Raw genomic sequence first — 24,562 nt, forward strand, 5'->3', positions numbered from 1 at the left:
CCAGATGGAGAATGTAAGTGAAGCATTTGGCATGGGGTGGGCATGGAGTCAGGGCTGTCCCTTGGGGGCAGCGTTGATCCCCCATGAGGCACAGGTAGATCCGGCAAGTGGAGCCCGGTTCCTGAGGCCGTCCCCGCAGGTTGAGGGCCCTGTGTGATGAGGTTGACGGCATCTCTGGTGTCAGGCCGCGGGCTGCCTGCCCAGCATGTGTTCCTGGCTCTGGCTCCTGCTGCTGGCCTCCACTGCACCTTCTGAGCGTCCCACCAGGAGGCAGCAGGGGCTGGCAGCACCTCCGGTCCTGCTGCCGCGCCTGGAATTTGGGGCTATGGCCCTGGCTAGTCCATCCTGCCTGTTTGCATAGAGCTCATTACCTGGCCTGGCATCTTGGGATTTTCCAGCGATTCCTTTCCATACTTGAAGCAGACATGGGGATGCAGGGGACGGTCATGTCTGCATTGTTGGTCACTGAACATTTTAAAGGTGGCAAGACAATTGCCTTTAAAGTGATGTGGCATGAAAAAAATCATTATATTTGGCATGGCCAAAGAGTACAAACTCAAGGGATGGCATCAGGGACCAAGTGTCTGTTTGATTTCACAGACCTGTGAGTGTTCAGTGTCTTGAGCGAACTGTGGAGAGGAGACCCTGGCCTCTGATTTCAAAGGCGCCAGCGTTTTACCGGGGCCTCTGCAGATAATGCAAGAAAGGTGTTTTGCCAGGGACTTTTCCGGGGTATGCAGTGGGGCTGCTGAGGGGTCTGCCTTAGCAGGAAGCCCTTGCCTTTGCTGTAAAGAAACCAGCAAGCGACAAAATGAAAGCATCAAAGAGCCAACAGGATGCGGGCCGAGCCCTCCCTGGCACGTCGCCCTGAGCCGCGCGGGAAAGTGACCTTAGGGACCGCCTCACGCGCACAGGCCAGACGCAGGTTCAAAGTTCAAGGCATTTTGTTTTTTCACCTGTTTCCTACAGTTCTAAGAAACTTCTGAAGAATTAATGTGTAACTATATCAGACACTCGGCGTTTTCTCCAGGGAAAATAATGTTACAATGGGGGGAGGGGAGGGGAAGTGGCTACTTGATGAGACACAAGGTTTCCATAAAATAAGAAAAACCCTCTCTAGAGGAAACGTGCACAACATCGCATGTGCTTCTTACTCCGTTTCCACTATGTAGAATGGCTGCGTTTGCTCAGGACTGGCGCGGTGTGTGGCTGCTGGTGGTCACAGACGGACTAGGGCAGCAGTTGGTGTCCTTGAAACCAGGGTACAGCCGTGATCGCCATGCCCTTCGTGCGTCTGGTGGGCCCAGGATCTGCTGGCGCCAGTTTTGACACAAGATGTTGAATGACAAATGCAAATTAATGCAGCAAATGTAAAGACAGAGGTGGGTTCTCTGCCAGGCCATCTTCTGGACCAGGAGTTTATGATTCTGAAACTGTTTCTCCCTGGCCAGTGGCAGAGCCCCTCTGGCAGGGGCCTGAGCTTCATGCTACCCAAGTCCAAATCATTTTACTTTTTTCTAACAAAGTCTTAACTTGCCAAATGGCAGTATGCATTGTTAGTGGCTTGATTTATCATGTGGAGAAAACAGATGCTTTGACATGATGACGTACAGATTTTACTAACATTTCCTCCTGTCATGAAATTTTCGTATAAAGAGGAATATTTTCTTGAGGCATCTTTTTATAAAGGTGGTTTTTATGTTAGAAGCTGGTGTTGGCCGCACGTGGTGGCTCACGCCTGTAATCCCAGCACTTTGGGAGGCTGAAGTGGGTGGATCACAAGGTCAAGAGTTCGAGACCATCCTGGCCAATATGGTGAAACCGCGTCTCTACTAAAAATACAAAAATTAGCCAGGCGTGGTGGCAGGCATCTATAGTCCCAGCTACTCAGGAGGCTGAGGCAGGAGAATCGCTTGAACCCAGGAGGCGGAGCTTGCAGTGAGCTGAGATCACATCACTGCACTCCAGCCTGGGCGAGAGAACGAGACTCCATCTCAATAAGAAGCCGGTGTCTATTTAAGATCCTTTTGTAAATTCATTTAAGAAGAGTTAAACACTAGCCCTTTCCTTGTTCGGTTCACCTGGTCTGTGTATGCATGCTTTTAAATGTGTACCAGGCATATGAGGTGGTTGTGATTTGTAAACTATCATCATAAACTCTTAAATCCTGCCTTTTACACTTACCACCAGGCGGCTAAGAAAAAAAAAGCAAGAAAAAAAATCTAACAGTTATGCAAAGGACTCGTAATCACTTTCAAGTTTTGCTTTAGTGGTGAAATATGAAACTATAGATGGACTGCGCTTCAAGGAGAACTGCTGAATAAGTGACAGGCATTCCAGGCAGCGTCCAGCCAGATGGACAGCTCATGAGTATTCTTATTTTCTCAAATACTGGCAATGGGAAACCAGATTTCACTGAACTAAAGCTTTTGGAGACTCTGAGCCTATTCCACCTCTGTGCTGTCCCCTGGATGTCACGATTGTCTGGGCCAGTTAGGTTTGGGACACAGATTCAGCTTGGGCCTCTTGGATTTCCAGAATGGAAGATGCCTGAATCCTGACCATAGCAGAAGGCCACCCTTATACTTAACACATCAGCATCAGGGAACGACATCTGCAGAGATGTTCAGTGCCCTCAGAATTGGCTCTAGGAACCCCCAAAGTAAAATTCTCCAAACTGACGTTAATGTCTCATGCATGTCTTTGATTCTGTGTATTAACGGTAAGATGCTATAAGGAAATCCATGCACGAGGGATGATGGCATGGCAGGCTGAAACACACTTTTTATATTTACTTTTGTGGACTGGATCTGTTAGAGTAAGGCCAGCATCCTAGGGCACAAACCGTGCTCTCCCCGACATTTCCACAGTGTCATGAAGGACGATCTTGTCCCATGAAACAAACCCCACCGTCTCCTTGCTGATGGGTCAGCGGCTGCTCTGCCTCTCCCGTGCACCCTGGGTCGCTCTTCAGTTCTCTGGACCGGCAGCCTCTTGGTTGTACACCATTTTATTCTTCATTCGCTTTTTTGATTCAAAGTGAACCTGAGTGCCTTAATCCTCTAAGGGGAATTAATTGCTTGTTTCAGTGCTTAACTCTGATCCTGGCTCAGTCCCCATGGGGACAAGTTTCTTCCTGTTAGGATCTGCGTGTGTTGTTCTAAACACAATCAGAAAGGTAATGAAGTTTTTCTTATGACACAAGCCAGAAATGCAGGCTATTTTCTTTTCTGTTGCATAAGGAGTGTTCTCTAACTTTATATTATGAAGGATGCTATGGAACTCAGGACATAAAATGTAGAAAATTTTAGTTGGTCATTCTAGCAGGCTGGATTACTTCCTAGAAATGAAGGTTAACTTTTATTGCCTGGTTTTCTTTTACGGAAATAAGCGATTTATCTTCCGCAGAAAACAGTTACTGAACTGATTTTCCAGAGTTGGAATTAACCTTCTATGGCCTAAGCACCATCATTTCTATGTAATGTCACCCTCCCAAGCATTTTTCTTGGTTTTGGAAAATCATTAAGGCCACAGCCACTACTCGATATGCCTGATGCCGCTCCCACTTATAGTGTGTTCATTTTTATTTTTTATGGGGCTTCATTGAGAAGACTATAGCTAGTAGGTATTTCTGGAAGATTTTGATAAAGGATGGAGTTAGGTGGAGACCTGAGGAGGGAGCAGGATAAGGAAGGGCCAAGGGAAAAAGGGAATCCACATTCATCAGGTGCTCATGTCCGCCGGCACAGTCGCCAGTCAGCGGGGGGTAACTCTTTGGGGTAAACAGGAGGAAACGGAAGCTCAGGGACTTGAAATCACTTCCCCAAAGTGCTCAGGGGTGCAGGCAGGAATTCAAATCAGGCCTGTTGTGGCACAGTGGATTGTTTGATACTTGCCATGTACTCTGTCCCTAAATGCCCGTCTACAGAATTCTGAGGTTGCCTTTCCTGATGCTGGCTCTGCAAGGGCTGGGCTCACACTGTGTCTGATGGAACAAGGCTGACTTGGGGGCAATTATTTCACATTAAAGTGGAGACCAAGAGAAATATTTGTTTTAATCTGGAAAAACCCAGATGGCTCTCCTACAGCCGTTTCTAACCATTACTCGTTAAACCAAGCCCTTACATTTTATCTAAGACTCTGACTCTATCTAACCCTGTGCCATGGGGGAAAAAAAAAAACTAGCATGGTGAGAGGGGGCAGGGTTGAAGACACAGTAACGTGACTCTCAGAAGGTGGCATCTCCTTCTGCAGTGGCAGTGTCACCCCTCCCAGCCTCGCCCAGGGGCCTGGTGCACCCAAAGAGGAGCCCAACATTCTCCCAGCCAGAATGAATCACAGGCATGTTCTGCTGTGGTTCTGAGAAGCATCTGGCCAGTGTCATAGACTTTTCATGTGTCCTGTTCGTTATGATCCTCACAGCAGCTCTTGGAGATGGGCTGAATATGAGACAAGAAACAAGAGTACAAGGAGATGAGAAGCTCAAAAAACAGCAAACAAAACCCTAAGCTAGCAGAAGGAAAGAAACAGTAATGATTAGAGCAGAGATAAACAAAAGAGAGAATTTTAAACAACAGAGAAAATCAGTTAAACTAAGAGTTGGCTGTTTGAAAAGACTAACAAAATTGACAGACCTTTAACTTAAATGAAAAGAGCTAAATAACTAAAACCAGAAATGGGCGAGAAAACATTGTCCTACAGAACAACACATCTTGCAGAAATAAAAAGACCAAGAGAATATTATGGATAATTATGCCAACAAATTGTCTAACCTAGATGAAATGGACAAATTCCTAGAAAGACACAACCTACCTACAACTAGTAGAGAGACTGAAGCAGCAGTCAAAAATTTCCCCAAAAAGAAAAGCCCAGGACCAGATGGCTTCACTGGTAAATTCTACCAAACATTTACAGAATTCACACCAGTCCTCCTGAAACTCCTCTAAAGAATGAAAAAGAAGGAATATTTCAGTGTTAAGCATTAACCTGATACTAAGGCCAAAGACACGCCAAGAAAGAAAACTACAGACTAACATTCTTGATGAAGATTGATGCCAAAATCCTAAACAACACACTAGCAAACAGAGTTCAACAACACATTGAAAGGATTATATGCAAAGGCCAAGTGGGATTTATTCCTGGAATGCAAGGATGTTTCAATATAAGAAAATCAGTCAGTGTAATACACCACATTAACAGCATGAAGGAAAACACACAGTCACTTCAACTGATAAAGAAAAAGCATTTGACAAGATTCAGCACAAGTTCATGATTAAAACCACTCAACAAAGGAACAGAAGGAAATTACCTCAACCTCATAAAGGCAGTATATGAAAAGCCCACAGCTAACATGATACTCAGTGATGCCAGAATGAAAGCTTTTCTTCTAAGATCAGGAACAAGAAAAGGATGCTGCTTTCGTCACTTCTGTTGAACATAGTCCTAGCTGGAGCAATCAGGCAAGAAAAATTTAAAAGGCATCCAAATCGGAGGTAAGAAGTAAAATTAACTCCGTTTGTAAACAATATAGTCCTGTATAGAAAACGTAAAAATTCCATCTTAAAACTTTTAGAACTAATAAGCAAATTCAGCAAAGTTGCAGGAGACAAAATTCATACAAATAATTATTGCATTTTTATATACTTAATAAGCAATCTAAAAAGACAAACTATTCCATTTACAATAGCATCAAAAAGAATAAAATGCTTAGGAATAAACTTAACCAAGCAGGCAAGATGTGTGCACTGAAAAGTACAACACATTTCTGAAAGCAATTGAAGAGGACACATATAAATGGAAAGACATCCCATATTCATGGATTGGAAGACAATATTGTTAAGATGTCAATACTACCTAACGTGATCTACAGATTAATGCAATCCTTTAATGGAGAAAGAGGAAAACCCAATCCAAAAATGTATATGGAAATATCAAAGGACCTTAAATAGTGTGATCCTGAAAAAGAACAGTGTTGGAGGTCTCATACTTCCTGACTTCAAAACTTACCGTAAAGTTACAGTAATCAAAATAGCATGGAACAGGAATTCCTCCTCATCTGTGGTTTTGCTTTCCATGGATATTGTTTAATGGGTACAAAGTTTCAGTTTCGCAAGACGGAAAGGTGCTGGAGACCTTTTTCACAACTCAAATATACTTAACACTACTGAACTGAACACTTAAAAATAGTTATGATAAATTTTATGTATATTTTATCACAATGTTTACAACTCCACAAATTAAAAAAGAGGAAATACAGAGAAGGATTTGGTTTATCAGATAAAATTTAAAACAAGTAGGGAAAAAAAGCATAGGGAAGTGTAGGGTCCTTTGCAGACCATCTCTGCCATGGCAGAGCCTGAGTCCTACACCATACTTGACAGGGTCACCTGCCTTGGGCCTTGGGGTCAGTACAAGTGACAGAGCCAGAAAGGCTCCTGGAGTCCAGCAGGCCCAGGTTCAGTTCCTGCTGTGGCCTCTCACCAGCTCCGGGCCAGAGCCCTCATCTTAGTTTCCTCATCTGTTGAATGAAGATAATACCACCTACTTTATAGAGTTGAGAGCATTAAACAAACTGAGATGACACAAGCTACTTAGTGCAGGGCCCAGTACACCCAGGTAACCTCGGCCGTGCTGTAAGCAAGGTCCCAGAAGTCCTTGCTGGGGATTAGCCCTCTTCAGAAACACCATCCTCCAAGACACTCTTCTCCTCCTACCTCTCTCCTAAGCCTGCTCGTCCACTCTTGGATGAAATATTTTTCTTCCTCTGCAGTTGAATCCCTGGAATAGTGAAAACAATGACCATTGCATGTCGAGTACCTGCTCTGTCCTGGCATCTTACAACTCTATTCCAAAGTCAGTGCTTCTTCCATAGCACTGTTCTCACTTCTTTCCATTTTGCAAGTTCTGGGCCTGGCGGCAGTCTCCCTGCCCGAGTGGACGGCCCCGCCCCCTCTTACTGAAGGAGCGCGCCTGTGCTGTGCAGCTGTGTCCCACAAGGTGCCCTTTGACAAGTCTGTCTTCTGTCTCCCCTCAATGCCACTGTGGCTTCATGGAGTCTCACTGCATGCCCAGCGCTTAGCACAGGGCGTCCCTGCACGGCAGCGTTGTTCCCTGCATGGCTGTGTTAGGCTTTCCTTTTCCTGCGAGTGCTGCCTCGTCTCTCCTTCCTCTAGTCTCAGCAGCAGGAAGAGCAAGTCCTTTCTCTGCCTCTCCGCTGCCTGGCTCCTTCAGCTAGCACCAGCCATCCACCCTACCCAGCCCTCACTCTGGTGCCCCAATTGCTACTAACCTGGCTTCTTCACAGGGACCTGACATACCCTTGAGTCTCCTATACCTGAAGGAAACCTCCTCGCCATCCTTCTAAGCAAGCAGTTTCTGTCTTGTCACCTCCTTTTGTTTTTGTTTTGTTTTTTGTTTTGAGACGGAGTCTTGCTCTGTCCCCCAGGCTGGAGTGCAGTGGCGTGATCTCGGCTCACTGCAAGCTCTGCCTGCCGGGTTCACGCCCTTCTCCTGCCTCAGGCTCCCAAGTAGCTGGGACTACAGGCGCCCGCCACCCCGCCCGGCTCATTTTTTTGTATTTTTAGTAGAGACAGGGTTTCACTGTGTTAGCCAGGATGGTCTCAATCTTCTGACCTCGTGATCCACCCGTCTCAGCCTCCCAAAGTGCTGGGATTACAAGCGTGAGCCACCGCGCCTGGCCTGTCTTGTCACTTCCTTTCTGGCTCACGTCAAGTCTCTCAAAGAGGAAGGGGCTAGGGCTGGCAGTACAGCAAGAGAGAAGACAGGGAGGACAGGCTGTGTCCAGCTTCCTGCTAAATGCTACTCAAACGGCCCACAAGGACAGCGGAGGAAAGCGGGCGACATGCTGCTGGAAGATGGAAAATAGAAGTGAGTGACAGCCGACTTAGCCTGGAGACACCCAAAACTTAAGCTCCTGCACAGTGAGAGGCTGACAAGCAGTCAGCTGAGCAGTGTCTGCAATGCTGGAGGAGTCCAGAACCGAACTGCAGGCCACAGAGGCAAGGACAGGCCAAGACAGGCAAAGGCTGGGAGTGTGCACAAGGTGCAGGAGACTCCACCGCCTCCCCTCACACCTGGCAGAGGACAGGGGGTTGCTTTCTGGAGAGCTTGACAAGAACACCTCCATGCCGGGGCCGTGGGCCTGGGTGAGTGGTGGGGAGGTGGCCCCCTGAAAACGAGCATTGAGGGAAGCCTGGCTGAGTGGTGGGGAGGTGGTACCCTGAAAACGAGCATTGAGGGAAAGCCTGCAGAGCTCCCAGCACCTCTCCCCAGAGCCCCGTGTGAGGCCTGCCACTTTACAGAGCTCAACCTCACTTCCAAAGAGTGGCTCAACTTTTCCAGCCAAGATCACATGTGAAGAAAATCTCTTGAAACACAGACACCAAAACAGAGAAAAGAGGGAGTTGGGAGAAATGGAGGCAGTGAAGGGAAGGAAGAAAACGTAAAAAAAAAAAAAAAAGTATTGAGCCTGTGAATGAACAAGTTGAAAAAATATATATAGGAAATAAATATGATGGCAAAAAAGTTTTAATAGAAGAAATGCAAGATAAAGCAGAATATAAAGACCTGGAGGAAAGGAGAAAATATAAGAGCACTGGAGGCTGAAGTCAGGACCTCCGCCGCGGGAATATTGGGAGAGCCACAAAGAGAACAAAGAGGAAAGAGGGGGAAGAAAATGCCCCTGCAATCCAGGATAAGGAGCATTCAGATGGAAATTCCAGCACAATCAATGAAAACAGAGTCTACATCATCAGAAAATTCTAAGAGCCTCCAGGGAAGAGCTCGAGTCACACACGGGACCTGGATCACAGCACACTGACTTCTCTTCTGCAAGAACTCGGGAAGTTAGAAGACAATGAAGAAATGTCTTTAAAGTTCTGAGGGAAATGATTTCTAGAATCCTCTACCCAGCCACGTTATGAACCAAAAGTGGGAGGGAGAACACTTGAGCAAAATGCGGCCGTCAGCCCAGCCTGAGGATGGGACAGGAATGAGGGTGGCCTGGATGGCAGCAACAGAGAGCCCAGACTAGCACTGGGCAGGGAGGACCTTCCCGCAGATGGTCAGGACCCAGGTTCTGACCATGCTCTCAAAATTAAAATCCTAGAAACCTAAGCAAAATGCAAAACAAAAAACCAAATTTGAAGCAATTTTGAATTTCAAGAAAAACAAAAAGTTGTCTTAAGAAAGGAAATGTAATCAAAGTACACTCTGTGTCTCATCCGAGAGCCATGTTTGCATGGTTCTAATGCCAAAATAGATCTGGGTCTGGCCCAAAACTGTGATGAGTCTGTTGGGAGGATGGCGGGATGTGGTAGCAGAGCCAAAGGTCAGGCTTCTACAGTGATGGCAGCAGCAGCACACGCTACATGTCAACAGACCACACAGGACCCTGTGTGCTGGTAACCCACTGTAGTCTCCTAGGCAGGCTGCTACTGTGACTTTAGTTTACAGTTGAGGAAGCTGAGGCACAGAGAGGTGATATGATCTGCCTAAAGTCAGACAGTTAAAGTCTGTGCTTTAGAACCACTATGCTCACCCACTTTTTGAGCAGAAAAACAAGATATGATTTAAGACATCAAGAAGTAGCAGTGTAAGTAACAATACGGAGATAAATGCCGAACACAACAGTTAAAAGTCTTAAAAGTGTTGCCTCCAGGGAGTGGAAAGGGGTAAGAAACTTCATTTTTCTTAGAAAGCGATCTATTGACATGGACACATGCCATTTTGAAAAACTGGATCAGGGAACGCCAGACAGGCACTGGCTGTGGAGAGCTGGTCTGCAGTGTGCCTACGGCCCTGCCGGGCTGGCTGGTCCTAGATCGCCACCAGCCTGGGACTCGGCGTCCTCACCTGCAGGCACTGGACTGAATGGTTCCAAGTTCCCTTCTGGCTCTTCACGTTCTAGCAACAAACAAGACCAGTGATTTAGAGAACATGTGTGTTATAAGGACAACCAGACAGAGTGATGCAACAGACTAAGTAGGCCCTGCCTACTACTCCTGCCCCTCCAGGTCAGGCGCTGGCGGGGGCAGGAGTTACCTGGATGGGGGGGGAGAGGGTGCAGGAGTTGAGGTGGGAGAGTTGAGTCTGCAGCAGGAGATTAACAAGGACCCTCTGGGTGGTGCACTGGGGACAGACCCCAGGGGAACAAAGAAGACAGGGGTGCAGGCAGGCATTGGGGGAGGAGAGCAGGGTGGGAGACGTGGCAGGGAAATGCTGATGAGTCTCGCTGGGGGCTGCTGGGATGTAGGTGAGGGGAGGGATGTGAGTCCTTCCAACTGCTCAGTCCCCAAGGCAGCTGCACACGGGATCCAGAGCATCATGGCCCCCAGGTGCTCGTGTTTTGGGGTGGCAGCCGCTTCCATCCAGTGCCCTCTCCAGACACCAGCGCTGTTCTCAGCCGATGCCTTTTGTCATTTTCTCGTACACCCCTGCTCAGTTTCCCCAGCAGCTGAGTCCTGGCAATTTCAGGCCTGAGCACTTGCCTCTTCTCTTCCCTCAGCACCGTCCTACCCCAGGCTCTCCTTAATTCATCTCAACTTTCCTATCCCAGCATGTCCCCAGGTCTAATCTGTGTCCCCACCCCTGGCTAGGGTGTCCTAGGACTGTCACATGGCCAGGCCCACAGCGCACACATATCTGGCTAGCCTCGTGTTTCTCCCACGACCATACCTTTCCTAGGGCAATGTGCCTGAAATCTGGGGAACACTGATGTCGCACAGGCTGGTGACAGAACCAAGAGGCAGCAGACATGCCTCTTGAGCAAAACAAGGCCTAGAGCCCCCCAGAGCAGCTCTTGTTTGCTGAGAAGAAAACAAGTCCCATGAGTTCAGTGTGACTTCTTCAGGGTCCACTTGTCCACAATTGGTGGCAAATGCCAGTGTCCGGGGCCATTTCTGGCGGGTCACGAGCCATTGCTGGTACCTGGACAGCTGCATTTCTTGTTTTCCTGCACCTGCAATCCCGTCTGCAAAGCCCATCTCAAGGAGTCGCCACACAGGCTGACACCTCATGGCAGGGGCACACAGGGCAACGGAACGAGGGGCCGGGAAGAGCAGCCGCCACCCCTGTAATGTTCATTTCCATTTTTGTTTGAGACACTTTCACGCAAATCACTTCTGTCCTTATGTAACAGTCTGTGGCCCAGACCCAGGCAAGTGGTAAATATTTACCTTCACGCTGGAGCCCAGATCTCTGCGGGGAGTCCCGTGAAGCACCACTGCCCTCTGAGACCTTGGAAAGGAAACAGCAGAAGGTGTGGGTGCTGGAGCCCCGCTGGGTCACACTGCCCGCACCCGAGTGGGAACTCTGCTGAAACCTGGGTTCTCACTGCAGCTGGATAACAGGTGCTTACAAAAGTGTACGTATTTTTTTGGCTTATTTCTAATTTTAATAGTTATTGGCCATTTTCAAAGTCCTTTAAGAAACACTGAAAATTGCTCAAGAAAATGGCAGTTCTGCAGGGCTCAGGTAGCCGGGCAGGCTGTTGAGCCAGGTCTGAAGACTGTCCTAATGAAAGGAGTGCCTTTGCCCAGAACAGCAGCTCTAGAGGGCGGCGGCCTTGCCTGGAACCTCCGCAACTTCCGCGCCCACCGCACAAGGGCTGAGAACAGTGAGGTAGGGGCTGTGCTGGGCTCAAGAACAGGGGTAGCTGCTCACCTGGACAGGGTGTGTCTGGGAGGGCCGTGCTAGGACCTGGACAGGGCGTCTTCTGGCCTTGAGCTGCTACGATGGGGGTAGGAGTTGGGAGGGGTGGAGGCTGGTGCCCTCAGGGAGTTGGGGAGGCTGCCGCAGTCAGCAGGTCAAGACTGTGTTCCTGGGAGAAGGGTGGCCTGTGCAGGCGAGGCAGGGTTGCCGCTGCAAGGCTGAGGAGCATCAGTCCATCCAGGTGGCGCTGGGAGGCTGAGGGCGTGGTCCTCCTGCCTAGAACGCAGGTGTCCTGTCTGCTACAGACACATCAAGGAAGTCGCCAATGTGTGCCCCTTTCTCTAGCCTAGGGATTGGCAAACGACACCATGTCCGCAGGTTAGAGCCGACTTGTTGCCCGTTTGTGAACAGCCCACAAGCTAGGAATGGCTTTGACGTGTTTAAATGGCCAAAAGTCAAAATATCTCATGATGTGTGAACACTGTAGGCCATTCTCATCTGCGTCGGAAAGGAACGCCTTATCTGAGCACAGCCAGGCGCATTCCAGTGGTACGCGCTGTGACCGGCAGAGGGGAGCGGCCCCGGTGCAGGCTCTCCGGGCGGGAGCCGGGGCCCCAGGTGCTGACATGTGGCTTCCCCTCTCCCCGCAGCTCTGCCCAGATGGCCCTCGTCTTCCTGTACGGCACCTTGAAGCGGGGTCAGCCCAACCATAGGGTCCTGCGGGACAGCGCCCACGGCTCCGCAGCCTTTCGGGCGCGCGGCCGCACGCTGGACCCCTACCCGCTGGTGATCGCCGGGGAGCACAACATCCCGTGGCTGCTGCACCTGCCTGGTTCGGGGCGCCGCGTGGAGGGTGAGGTCTACGCGGTAGATGAGCAGATGCTGCGCTTCCTGGACGACTTCGAGAGTTGCCCGGCCCTGTACCAGCGCACGGCGTTGCGGGTACAACTGCTGGAGGAGGGGGCCCCGGGCGCGGAGGAGCCACCGGTGCCCACCACGGTGCAGTGCTTCGTGTACAGCAGGGCCACCTTCCCCCTGGAGTGGGCCCAGCTCCCGCACCACGACAGCTACGACTCCGAGGGGCCGCACGGGCTGCGCTACAACCCCCGGGAGAACAGATAAGGGGGGCAGGCAGGGTGGGCCTATGCCTGAGAGCCCTGGGGCTCCAAGATGTACCCAGCCCATGCTGGGTGAAGGCGGAAGCAGAACAGGGCCTTTTCCAACGAATCAGCGGGAAAAGGAACCAATCTTTCAGTGGCAGCTGATTTTACAAGTAATGTTGACACACAAATAGCAAGCTAGTTCCCTCCCGTCTTTCTACCTGGTAAGAAAAATTCAGAATTTTAATACCCCTCAATGACATTTAAAGAACTCGTGTTATCCCTAATTCTTCTGCTCTTCTTCCTCCTTGTGTTTTTTGCTGTTTGCTCAGCTTTGAGCTCAATATTTAGGATCAATGCAAAGACTTGGTGTTGCAGCTAGATTTTAGCAGCCCTATTATACTGATTCTGGCCTGTAGCCCCTGAGAAAGCTGATTTTACACAGCTGGGTAGAATTTGTAAAGAAGGTCCACAGGGTAAGCATGCTGTGTATCAGAGTGCATACAGCACCATTCTTCATCATTTTCAGATCAAGCTTCACAGCAGATATTACAGATTATTTAAATTTGAAGGTGATGTTTTGGGAAATCAAATATAAAAGTGTTGGCACTGTGGTTGACCCCCACTTCTTTGGTATACTTATTTGGTAGAAGGTTCTCTACATTCTGATCTAGCAAAATAATGAACACCCACTTGCCGGTAGACACAGCTGAGCGCCCAGACTTCAAGTGCAAGTTTATCTCAGCCCAGATCTCAGCAGCCAGGCCTGGTCCCTGCCCCCTGAAGGGAGAGCATTTTGGGGTGGTCCTTTCAGAGAAGAGCCAACGCATTAGTAATTTGTTCTTCAGGCCTGACAGAAGCTTAGCTCCCAAATACAAACAGCACTTAAAATAATTTTAGCAAGGCACGAAGTACCAATTACTACCCACCTCCATCTGATAATTGTCAGCATCGATTCAACTCGATGCACGGCTCTTTGCTTCTGCTTCCCAGCAAAGTCTGAAATGTATTCCAAGAATATCAGAACGAAATGAAAATGCAGCTGCTGTGATCCTTAGTAACCCCTTCTCTGTTGGGAGAGCTCACTTACTCTTCAACTTAATGGTAGACTGTGATTGCTAACTGCATCTGGCACAAAAACATGATCATTATTTTTAGCTTCTTTTGCTTAATTGGAAACTTGCTTCACAAAAAAACACAAAAAGGCTAGGAGGGGTCTCAGCTGATGAGTTCGTGGCAGCCCTGTGCTTGACGGGGTGGGTGACGCAGCCCAAGCTCCCTGCAACTGCCCTGGCTTGTGCAATGGGGAAGGGACCAGGCAGCATGCTCATCCTCAAAATAGTGCAGACAGCACCCTCGGCCAACATGGAAGCTTCAAGGTGACCTCCAGGGGGTCAGCCATCAACACTACACCCACATAGAGACACAGCAGGAAAAGGATCGCCAAAATCTGCATTTGCAGTCTCTGGTCCTTAGGAAGTTAGGAAAATCAGCTCCAGGAGTGAGGGCCTCACTTCCAGAAGAAGTAAGGCAATCAGATGAAAAACTGGCAAGTGCTAATTTAATAAAGCAAGGCAAATAACTGACATTTATGTCAATCTTTTAAAAGGATCACAAAGAAATGCTGGTAGTCTACTGGCAGAGGCTGTTGCCTATGTGTACACTGTCTTCAAAGAAAGGGCAAACTAATATTTAGACAAATGCTCGGTTTGATTGATTTAATTTTGATACTAGGAAATCTCACAGAAGTACAAATCATATGTACAAGTATTTATATCAGTGAAAATTTCCATTGGTGATTTTTTGGCAGAATATTGGACTTGACTCTGGAATAAATGACGACGTAAACGTAGCTGCACAGGGGTGCTCCTGTAAAATGCTTGAATCAATTGTGTGTGAAAGCATCACACAAATGGCTAATTAAATTGGGTGATGACTGAAAGGATATAAACCCTTCATTCCAGCTCCACGAGCAGATCCCCTTCTCCAACTGTGTCTCCAGCTTGACAGTGCACAGATTTCACCTTGAATTTTAAAAAATGCAGGAGGAGGGGAGAGTAAGAATTAGTAACCAGAACCAGGAGGCAGCAGGCTCCTAATCCATTTCTAGAAATGCACAGTCCTGCAGGCCCAGCAGCACAGGCACACGCCACCCCACTGGAGCCCAGCTAAGGGACCCTGGTGAACAGGGAGGCGCCATGGTGGCTGTGGCTCACCCCTCCCGTCTCCCGTCTCCTCTGTCCTCGGCACCCTCACAGTGGCTGGTCTGAGGGCTGCTCTCCGGGGCACTTGTGCACTCTGGCTCCTCGCGCTGGGCACCCTCAGGTCTAGGCAGGCTTTTCACTGCCCGGTGAGTTCTAACCCCCAGCCTCCCTCTCTGTGGTTTTAGATTGTGGAAATGTTCTCTGAGAATTAATGGCACATTTAGTGTAAAAGAAAAAAAGGAACAAAACACACAACAGTCAGATCAACTGCTAAGAGGAGGACCTCCGTAGCCTGGGCAGCACCTCCCTTCTGAAGGGAAATGGAGTCCTTGGCAGGTGGGGCTGTGCGGTCGTCCTTTCCGGCACCATCGGTGTGTGGAACTGTGCCTTTTTGTCCTACCGGTTTCGGTCAATCTTTATCAAGTTTTGCTTTCCCAAATTTGTATTCTGACTTAAAATTAGCAAGGAGGGGGTTGAGGTGGGGAAGAGACAGTCATTTGACTTCTTGGAGGCTCTTGTTTGGGCCTGAAAATGAACGATGGATTAGAACTAATCGGCCACTGCAGACGCTACTTGGACTGAAGAGGCTGCTTTCCACGATGCTCCTGCCTCCACTTAGCAGCCCTACTAGAGGACGCAGTGTTAGTGATGCTGCGATGACCAGAGTAGAGAATCCCTTTCCTTTGTGAACTTTTTCTCTGGGAGGAAAAGTGGCCTCGCAGGTAGGAACCAGGGCCTGCTACTTTGCACAGGGGCTTCGGGCCACTTCTGCTCTTCCTGGCTGGGTTGGAACTGAGAGGCCTGGGGATGGGGAGAGGTGAACAGAATGCACAAGAAGGCTCCAACCAGGAGGGCCGAGGGAGACCCAGGCCACGAGGACAGGAAACCCACTAACGCGTGGCGCCACACCCCTTCACGGAACTGAGGCCAAGTTCATTTCTGCATTAGCACCTCAGACCCGCAGCACAGGGCCCTTGGCATGAGGCAGACACACGTTCTCGGTCCCCCACAACTAGGCCAAGTTCTCATCACGGATGGATGTCATGACGCTAGGGCAGCACAAATGTTCAATCCCAAAGAACGGATACAAATTTTTACACGAACAGAAACCAACGTGTTCTTGTTCACTTTTTTAAAAAAGTAATTTAGAAAGAATTCCTTAAAACACCAAATCATGCCATTCTACTCTCCATACCCCACCAACATGGGGCAGCTGTCCACACCCCTCCAGACCGGCTGGCTGGGCTCAGGAGCCCCTGGCATCCACCTGGGCCTCTGTTCTCCCAGCCGGGACCAGGCATGACATCCCCGCCGCCCCTTCTCCGACAATCCGTGTCACTGCCTTCTGCAGTGACAGAGCATGAGACAGAGGTTGTGTCTCTCTGATGCAAACCTGGTTAGGAACTGATGGATCGCTCTGCTCCTGATGTCCCCAAGGCATGGCCACATGCAAAACACGGCCAGCCTTGCGCTTCCAATCGTGCGTCACCATGCAGACACTTCCAAACCGAAACGGCCCTCAGAAAGGGATCATTTACCCACTAATGGCATCTTTTTTAGTCTTTTTAGTCACAGGAAGAATAATGAAGTTATTGCTTATAAAGGACTTTTCTGTTTTCTTCAACCAAAAAAAAATAAACGAGTTTCACTATTAATGAATTTCAGTACTAATAGATATTCTTTTTTTCTCCCTAAATAATTAAGTCCCACATGTACATGGGGTTTCGGCTCCTCTTGATCTGCAACTGAATTGTTCTCTTTGTAGAGAAATTGTCTTGAAGAGTTACATTAATTTTTGCAATCTGTAAAACCGTTTCCTGCTGTGTCACCTAAGCCTCAGATAACTAACTGCCTCCAAGACAGATGTAAACATTAAAAATTAAAGACCCCTTAATTTGAAAGACATTAAGGTGAAGAACAACTGTTCTCTGACTACCCGAACATAATGCACAGACTGTTGTGGAAGGCACGCTCTCCGCGAGGCAGGGACGCATCAGGGCAGAATGGCAAAAGCTCCCAATCCTAATGTCCTCTGTAGAAGCGACCACCCGTGATTCAAAGGTGGGTGTTCCTCCATCCCAAGGCCAGCCTGGGCTGATGGGGACTTGGGGACTTACCGTGCCAGTTTTCCCAGCTGTCATACTATTCTGCATTTTCATGGCTTCAATCACACAAATTTCTTGACCTTCTGCTACCTGGACACAAAAAAAGGGCAAAAGTTTTAAAAGCATTCTAATTTGGCAATAACGCTTAGGAATGAAGCCATTAAGAAATTCTTTGTCAAATGCCCCAAAATATGTGCCTATGAACAGCAGCAACATCTCTAATTAGTTTCCTATTCCAAGCTCATCTTTAGGAACAGTAAAGAAACACCATTCTCTCTCTCATAAAGTCCTTGTTGGAAAAAAAAATCCCTGGCCCTGGAGAACTGGGGACCCTGGCTGTGGGGCCTACCCTGGGGATCTCTGAGTGTGGCTCTGCCACTAACAGAGGTGCTGGGAAATGGGAATGTTTTCCACTTACCTGAAATGTCCAGAATAGGCAAATCTCGACAGACAGACTCGAGGCTGCCTGGGGTTGAAGAGGGAAGGGGAGTCACTGCTGAAGGGTACAGGGTTTCTTTTGAGAGTGATAAAAATGTTCCAAAATTGATTGTGGTGACAGCTACAGAAGTCTGAATTGACTGAAACCACTGAACTGTACATTTTAAAGGGCTAAATTGTATGTGAATTACACCTCAGTATAGCTGTTACCCAAAAAAAACAAAAAAAGGAAAAAAAAAAGCCCCACCAAATATACACATTTCTGTCTAGTTCCGGGGAGCTGGGAACAGCTCAGGCCTGGCGCCATGAGGACCACTGGTCCCATCCCCTGCAAGACACAGTGAGTACCCACAACGAGGCACAAGGCAGCTTCCGGAAAGCCCCTCCCGACACGGGAATGACTTCCAGAGCTATACGCACTCCACGCTCGGACACTGGGAGCGCCCACGGGCCCTTGCTCAGACTGCGTTCAGAGCTTGCCTTTCATTCTGTGGGGAAGCCAGGCTGAGCTGGGTGTAAGCCCACTGGGGTTAAGCCCGAGGCTTCCCTGCAGGAGTTAGCTGCAGCTGAAAGCCATGCTGTGGACTCACTCCGCTCTGCCTAGATGGGTCACAGCACCCTGAGCCTGCCAGGTTTTTCTTCTGCTTTTGTGAAAAAGGGCCTCCCAGTCTTTGAAACGGGCAAGTCCAAGTTCCTAGGGCAATGGCTATGTGGTATGGGTAGGTGTCCTGGCATGGAGCTCCTGGCCCTTCACACCACTGTGGCCATATTCGTCCAATGCCGCAGAAGCGCCTAGAGAACGTTCTTTCCTGAAATCCCCAGATGATCTCCAGTTCCCCTCTGGGCCCATGTGGCGCAAGCTGTCTTGCTGGCACTCTGGAGCGCCTGAGCCCGATGTACTCTTTTCCTCTGCTGTTCAGGTGGTGGGCTGCTTTTTCCTGGCACAGAAATGTAGGGAGAGACGATGCCAAGGCTTTGGCGCTGGCATGGAGGAGAGACACCGCGCTGAGGAGCCGGGCCTGGAAGCACTGCCCGCGCTGCCCTTTTTGATTCATTTTCACCTGGCATCTGCATTCCAGGGAGAGCGAAGAGCTGGCCTCGAGGGCTGTTTGCAGGGGACAGGAGGGGCAGTGCAGAGACAATGCAGAGGCCCCCCTCACGGGGGTCAGAACAGTCGCTCCCTCCAGTCGGCATTTTAGAGCCTTTTTTCTCTCTTCAAAGGCAGGCAGAGACCAGGGAAGCCAGGAGCAAGTCCGGTTCACTGCAGCGCACCTGCCAGCCAGCTCCACACAGGGGACCCTGGAAGCTTGGCTGTGTCCTCTTAGAAGCTGGACTCACTGCGATCGACTCTGACCCAGGACTGAGCACTCAGGCAACAGGACTGGGGGCTCTCTGGGAAATGGATCCGAGACTCAACAGAACATAGTAGAAATGCCATCCAAAAATGAGGAATCCACCCTCCCGCTCTGGGCACTGTGCTCTCTCCAGGTGGAGGAGCTCCCTAGGGACTGCATGCTGGCCTCCCACACACCCACCCAGCCCTTCCTCTGCAGGCATCTGAGGGCCCAGGACTGGCCAGAGCCCCGTCCCCCCGCCATGCACACTGGCTTCACATGGGTGGCACAGCCCCTGCCCTCTCTGCCAGCAGGTGTGCCCTTCTGCCACTCGTCCCCTCCCATCCCATTGCTCAGAATCTGCGGGCCAGGCAGACAGACAGCTCCTGCTTCTGTTTTACAGGATCTTCAAGTGAGCGAGTTAGCAACTAAACTGCAACTATGAAGAAGAAATGCGGCCTGGGGATTTCCAAAGGTCACGCCAGCGGCAAAGGCCAATTGACCCCGCTCTAGCTCTACTCTGGGCTGCGCCAGGCTGGGAGCACGCGGGTGGTGGACAGGAGCTTAAGGGGCTCTGCTGCGGCTGCCACTACCCATCTTTCTGACGGGCTCTGTGCTTCTAATGTGGGCAGTTTGCAAAGAGGTAACGCAAAGCTAACCCCAAGTGCTGCGTCCCCAATTGTTCATCAGAACAAAACCTCGGATTTAGCCTGAGACAATCAGGAGAAGTGGGGAGGCCTGAAATTCAAACAGTCCCTCCATCTGACTGTGCGAGTCCGGCAATTCAATTCGAAGGACTTCAGAGAAAGCGTGTCCCCACTGAAGCGATCCCACCTTCTGCCCCATCCAAGCACAGCACTGAATCATAGAATTAGATCCTCCCTGCTCCATCCACCTTTCACTCCGGTTTCCCTCCCTAGCTCCTCTCATGGTGCCTACTAGTCTACTTAGATTATTTAGCTCTATCTAATCTATCATCTGTTTTAGAGACAGAATCTCGGTCTGTTGCCCATGCTGGAGTGCAGCGGCATGATCTCAGCTCATTGCAACCTCCACTTCCCAGGTTCAAGCGATTCTCCTGCCTCAGCCTCCTGAGTAGCTGGGATTATAGGCATGCGCCACCACACCCAGCTAATTTTTGTAGTTTTAGTACAGATAGAGTATCACCACTTTGGCCAGGCTGGTCTCAAACTCCTGACCTCAAGTGATCCGCCCACGTTGGCCTCCCAAAGTGCTGGGGTTACAGACGTAAGCCACTGTGCCCAGCCTAGATTATTTAGCTGTAAATGAAAAACTAAGTAACACACTTCTCTATTAACTTTGCACCATCTGTTTTGTTAACTGTTACCACTAATTCATCCCTAAGAGATGGTGCTTAAAAACTTCCTCGATGCCCTACAAAATAGTGAGATACATCTTGTTCAACAGAATCGTGTTCTACCCCAACACACACACACACACACACACACACACACACACACACGTGAACTTAATTGAATTTCAACTTGTTTCATCCTTTGGAAAAAATCGAGCTGGAGAACCAAATATGGTACAAACCAAATGTCAAAGAATATTGCAATGGAAACACAAACTACACCTGCCCCAGTCTGTGGGAAGAGGCTGGCACTCGAGGGTGTCCTCCAGGGATGGGTGAGCATTGAGCTGGGCTCCTTCCAACAATAGCAAAATGCTATCACTCGGCTCTTGGGAGCAGGGGCTCTCACCCTAGGACTTTGGAGCCCTGCTCCCGGCAGTGCCGGCTCTTGCAGAATGTGCCGCACACCGCAGGGTACACCAGGGAGCTGGGCAGTGGGCCCAATGGAAGCAACACCTTCCGGATGGCCCAGGGTACCTGGGAAGCCAGGCGATGATTGGGTGCACAGAGGGCCCTCCACCATGCCGTCTATCCCACGCCCCCATGTGCGGGGCCCGTGCCTGCGGGCTGTGTGTGCACACTTCTCCAACAGTTTTGTGAATCATCTGATAAAGACTTAATGATTGTGACAGGATGTCTCCAATGTTGGGCTTACAAAATGGTCACAAGCCTCGCAAGTCTTTTTGATGAACCTAGTGGGCCTGATGTATTTCCCCACTCCCTGTCTAATTGGTGTAAAGTTTGGAGGACTCAATCCTGTATCTTTCATCCAGCTTACTGCGTCCTCTCCTTTGACACGAGGTCAAGGTTCACATTCGCATCCGATTATCAGAGCGGCACTCATTAAGCGGGAGTCGGCCTTGCCCCAAACGAGGCTTGAGAGAAACCTCGGCCCATTTACTCAGCAGATTTTCGCCTGTCACGGGGCCCGAGTGTCGCCAGCATTGCTCTGTGCTGAAGAGCTGCAGACACCTCCAGCTGATGATGAGTTGTGAGTGATGGGAATCAAATCCCGTAAAGCCAGCTGCTTGCCATGGTCGGCAAAATGACTCTAATGGATATAGGCTGCCAATTTTCCAGTTTTACTGGCAAGTCTTCCAAGGGTAATTAAGGGAAGTTATAAATGATATGGAAATCTCTCAAGTTCCATTTATTTTCAGAGGACTCTTTCCCCAGAGACTTTTATCTTCAAGCTTATAGTATGCTTTGTTGTGCTAATGACTTAAACCACATCTTATTTCTGATTAAAGCCCCCAATATCCTTCTAGCAAGTTCTCTTCACTCCTTCCACAAAGATTAAAAGACAGAGAACCTTCTCCCGCACATGCCCCCTTCTCTGAAAAACATGCTAAGACGGGGACACATTTGGCAACGCGGATCATTCAAACTGCAAACTGCCATGACCACTAAGAACGCTCAAAGAAAGTGCAGGAAGAAAAAGAGAAGAGAAAGGGGGAAAAAAGACCACCAAACATAAAAGGAAGCCCCCACAAGCACAGACTTGAAAGCGGTGCTCAATACCAGATATCCATCAGAAGATGGTGTAGCTCACTAATGTCATTTGATTTGGAATAAAAGCATGAAAATGATGGCAAAGGCCTAAAATTGGAGATGTAAGGGATGACTGCACAGTATTCCATTTCTCAATTTCATCCTTCAGAGCCACAAAATGGGGGTGATACAGTGAGTGGATGAGATTTACAGTAACAGCTGTGGTCTCCCACACAAGGGAGGCCCTTCTAATGGGCTGAGGTCTGTTTGGAACAGACGGGGAGTAACAAAACAAGGTTCCCTATTAAGAGTGTGCAGTCGTATTTCTGATAAAGAAAATGACGAGGGAGTCAGGTCTCCTTTAAGACAGCCTCATCCTCTTTTTGTTGCCCAAGCCCAGGGCTGTTTTAAATGCGTTATCGTGGAAATAGAGGCCAGGGGACGTACAGCATCGAGTCCCCGCCCCCCAGGAAGCCCACTCTCTAGCAACTGGAAGGAATGCAGAGGAAGCGGTGCCAGTGGCATATGGCTTTCCACTGTGCTAAACATTCACACAAAAGACAGGTTCATCAGTCATTGCGGTGTCTGGATAAAAAATTAGCTCCTGATGGATGGTATTTTGAGCTTACCTGCTGCTAGTACATTACCAGAGAAACACAGGTTTTGAAACCCACATGACATCAGAAACTGCAGACCATGAAATACGACACGTGCAGGAGCACACAATGTACGCCAGATTATACAAAATAATAAATAAGCTATTTAAACCCTCTGCCTAAAATTGGGCCCGCTGCAAGGAACCCTGGGTCACTTCTACGCAGGCCAATTAATGCACAGCATCTGCTGTACAGAAGCAGGCCATGAAGCACTTCCGAATGATTTCGGCAATTAAAAGAAAACTGTTTCCTGCCTGTTCAGACAGCAACTGTTTCAATGCAAGAGTGAGCACCGAATCACTGTGTGCAGCTGAAAAATTAAGTCCCCTTTTTGGAAGAAGGGTGGGAGGAAGAATTTTTATGGAAAAAAGAGGATTCTTTTGTTGTTCTATGTTCTGTGTTTTTCTGCCAAATTAGACAGAAGGCTTGGAGGGCTTACCAGCCTGCCGCAGTTTCCACTTGTGCAGTACCGGGCCACGGGAAAAACACGGATCAACATCAGCCCTGCTGACTGCGCCACAAACGTGAAAATCCCTCCATTTCATTGGTAAAGGCTGCTCTACTGAACGCAGGTGCCTGAATGCCACACATTTTAAGGCCCTTAGATCTGAAGAAAGATTGAGTTAACAGTCACAAGAAAAGGCATCTCACATTGAGTGAAAAGGCACTGCTTGCATCTGATTATATTAATAGCAACTTCCTCTGAGACGGTAAGACAGGCTGGCAAATATCCCGTGATATTTCCTGAAGAAACGTGTATTCACATCCCAACATCTTCATGTAAAGCGAGATGGGGAGGCAGCCACGGGAGACTGCAGTATTTGAGCAAGGATGGAATCATCATCAAATTACAAAGAGAGACCAGGTGGCAGGAGACGTCCGCCCAGCCCTTTCTCTGGCTGAAGGCTCCTTTAATGGCCCATGCTCGAGCGGCCTCCCTCTGGAGGGCGCGGGAACCCAGGGGCCACCCGTTCAGCCCGATGCTGGCTTGGGACTTCAGGCACACATGCCGTCTGCCTGGTGCTCCCCTTGTCTCTCGAGTGGGGCTCCCCAGAACTGGGCAGCACTTGAGGGGCTAAGGGCAAGGGTAAAGACTTGTGGCCAATATAAAACAAGTCCGGTTTCTTTCAAAATTTCTTAAAATGAAGAAAAATAGGACTCCCTACCGCCCTCTAAGTTAGCTCCAAATCAGAGCCAAAGCCTCTAGTTACAAAGAGAACTAGTGAAAACTGATGTCATTGACAATACCTTGGAAATTAGCCTGGGTCCTCTACCTTTGTAAAGCATGCTACTTGACAGGGCTCTGTGAAAGAATGATTTTTTTGTAAACTTTTTGTTAAAAGAGTGAGAAAAAGATAGTTTAAATCTTCGTAAGGCTGAGAATGGTCACTTACAAAAATGTGGAAAACAAAGAAAACACACCTTCTACTTCCAAGCAGATCACTCCTGAAAAATAAAGTCAAACGCCAAGCTTGGAGAAGACTCTCTGACAATATTTAATATACTGACCTGCATAAATATGTTGTATTTTATATTGATAATTGAGTGCATTACACTGTAAAAATTCCCAGATTGTTACCTCCAGCAAAAACCAACTCTTACCATTTAAAAATACATGTTACCTGGAAACGATGACAAGGCCAAATCCGGGGGCACCGTTACCTCCGAAGACGACGGGACAGGAGTGAGGTGGAGGAGCCTGCTGCAGGGAAGCTCATTTTCTATTTAATGTTTCATTGTGAAATAGAACTTGAAACACACAGGGAAATGGTGAACAGAGGCACAGGAGTGCTTGTTGGATTCTTGTCTGTAATTTTCTGCATGTTTGCAGTATTTCATAATTTTAAACTTTTTTTTTTTTTTTTTTTTTGGAGACGGAGTCTCACTCTGTCGTCCAGGCTGGAGTGCGGTGGCGCGATCTCGGCTCACTGCAAGCTCCGCCTCCCGGGTTCACGCCATTCTCCTGCCTCAGCCTCCCGAGTAGCTGGGACTACAGGCGCCCGCCACCTCGCCCGGCTAGTTTTTTGTATTTTTTAGTAGAGACGGGGTTTCACTGTGTTAGCCAGGATGGTCTCGATCTCCTGACCTCGTGATCCGCCCGTCTCGGCCTCCCAAAGTGCTGGGATTACAGGCTTGAGCCTCCGCGCCCGGCCATAATTTTAAACTCTTAAAATGTTAACGAAACTATG

The 24,562-nt window shown here is 48.9% G+C and overlaps 2 protein-coding genes across 5 annotated transcripts in view; one reads left to right on the top strand and one right to left on the bottom strand.

The window, feature by feature from the left end:
• GGACT (gamma-glutamylamine cyclotransferase) overlaps positions 1–13,363 on the top strand; it is a 54,115-nt gene extending 40,752 nt beyond the window's left edge. For all 4 annotated transcript variants that reach the window (XM_023218020.2, XM_023218017.2, XM_023218019.2 and 1 more), the window contains one exon: positions 12,321–13,363. In XM_023218020.2, the coding sequence (XP_023073788.2) occupies positions 12,331–12,792 (462 nt within the window). In that variant the 5' untranslated portion in view covers positions 12,321–12,330 and the 3' untranslated portion in view covers positions 12,793–13,363. The remainder of the gene's footprint in view (positions 1–12,320) is intronic.
• A 1,098-nt stretch (positions 13,364–14,461) lies between these two features.
• The window catches only part of PCCA (propionyl-CoA carboxylase subunit alpha), a 456,600-nt gene continuing 446,499 nt past the window's right edge, over positions 14,462–24,562 (bottom strand). The window contains exons 23-24 of the mRNA XM_023218016.2: positions 17,092–17,169; positions 14,462–14,794 (exon numbers count right to left, since the gene is read on the bottom strand). Of these exons, the coding sequence (XP_023073784.1) occupies positions 14,726–14,794; positions 17,092–17,169 (147 nt within the window). The 3' untranslated portion in view covers positions 14,462–14,725. The remainder of the gene's footprint in view (positions 14,795–17,091; positions 17,170–24,562) is intronic.

Source organism: Piliocolobus tephrosceles, chromosome X (genome assembly GCF_002776525.5).
Source record: "Piliocolobus tephrosceles isolate RC106 chromosome X, ASM277652v3, whole genome shotgun sequence".
Taxonomy (NCBI): domain Eukaryota; kingdom Metazoa; phylum Chordata; class Mammalia; order Primates; family Cercopithecidae; genus Piliocolobus; species Piliocolobus tephrosceles.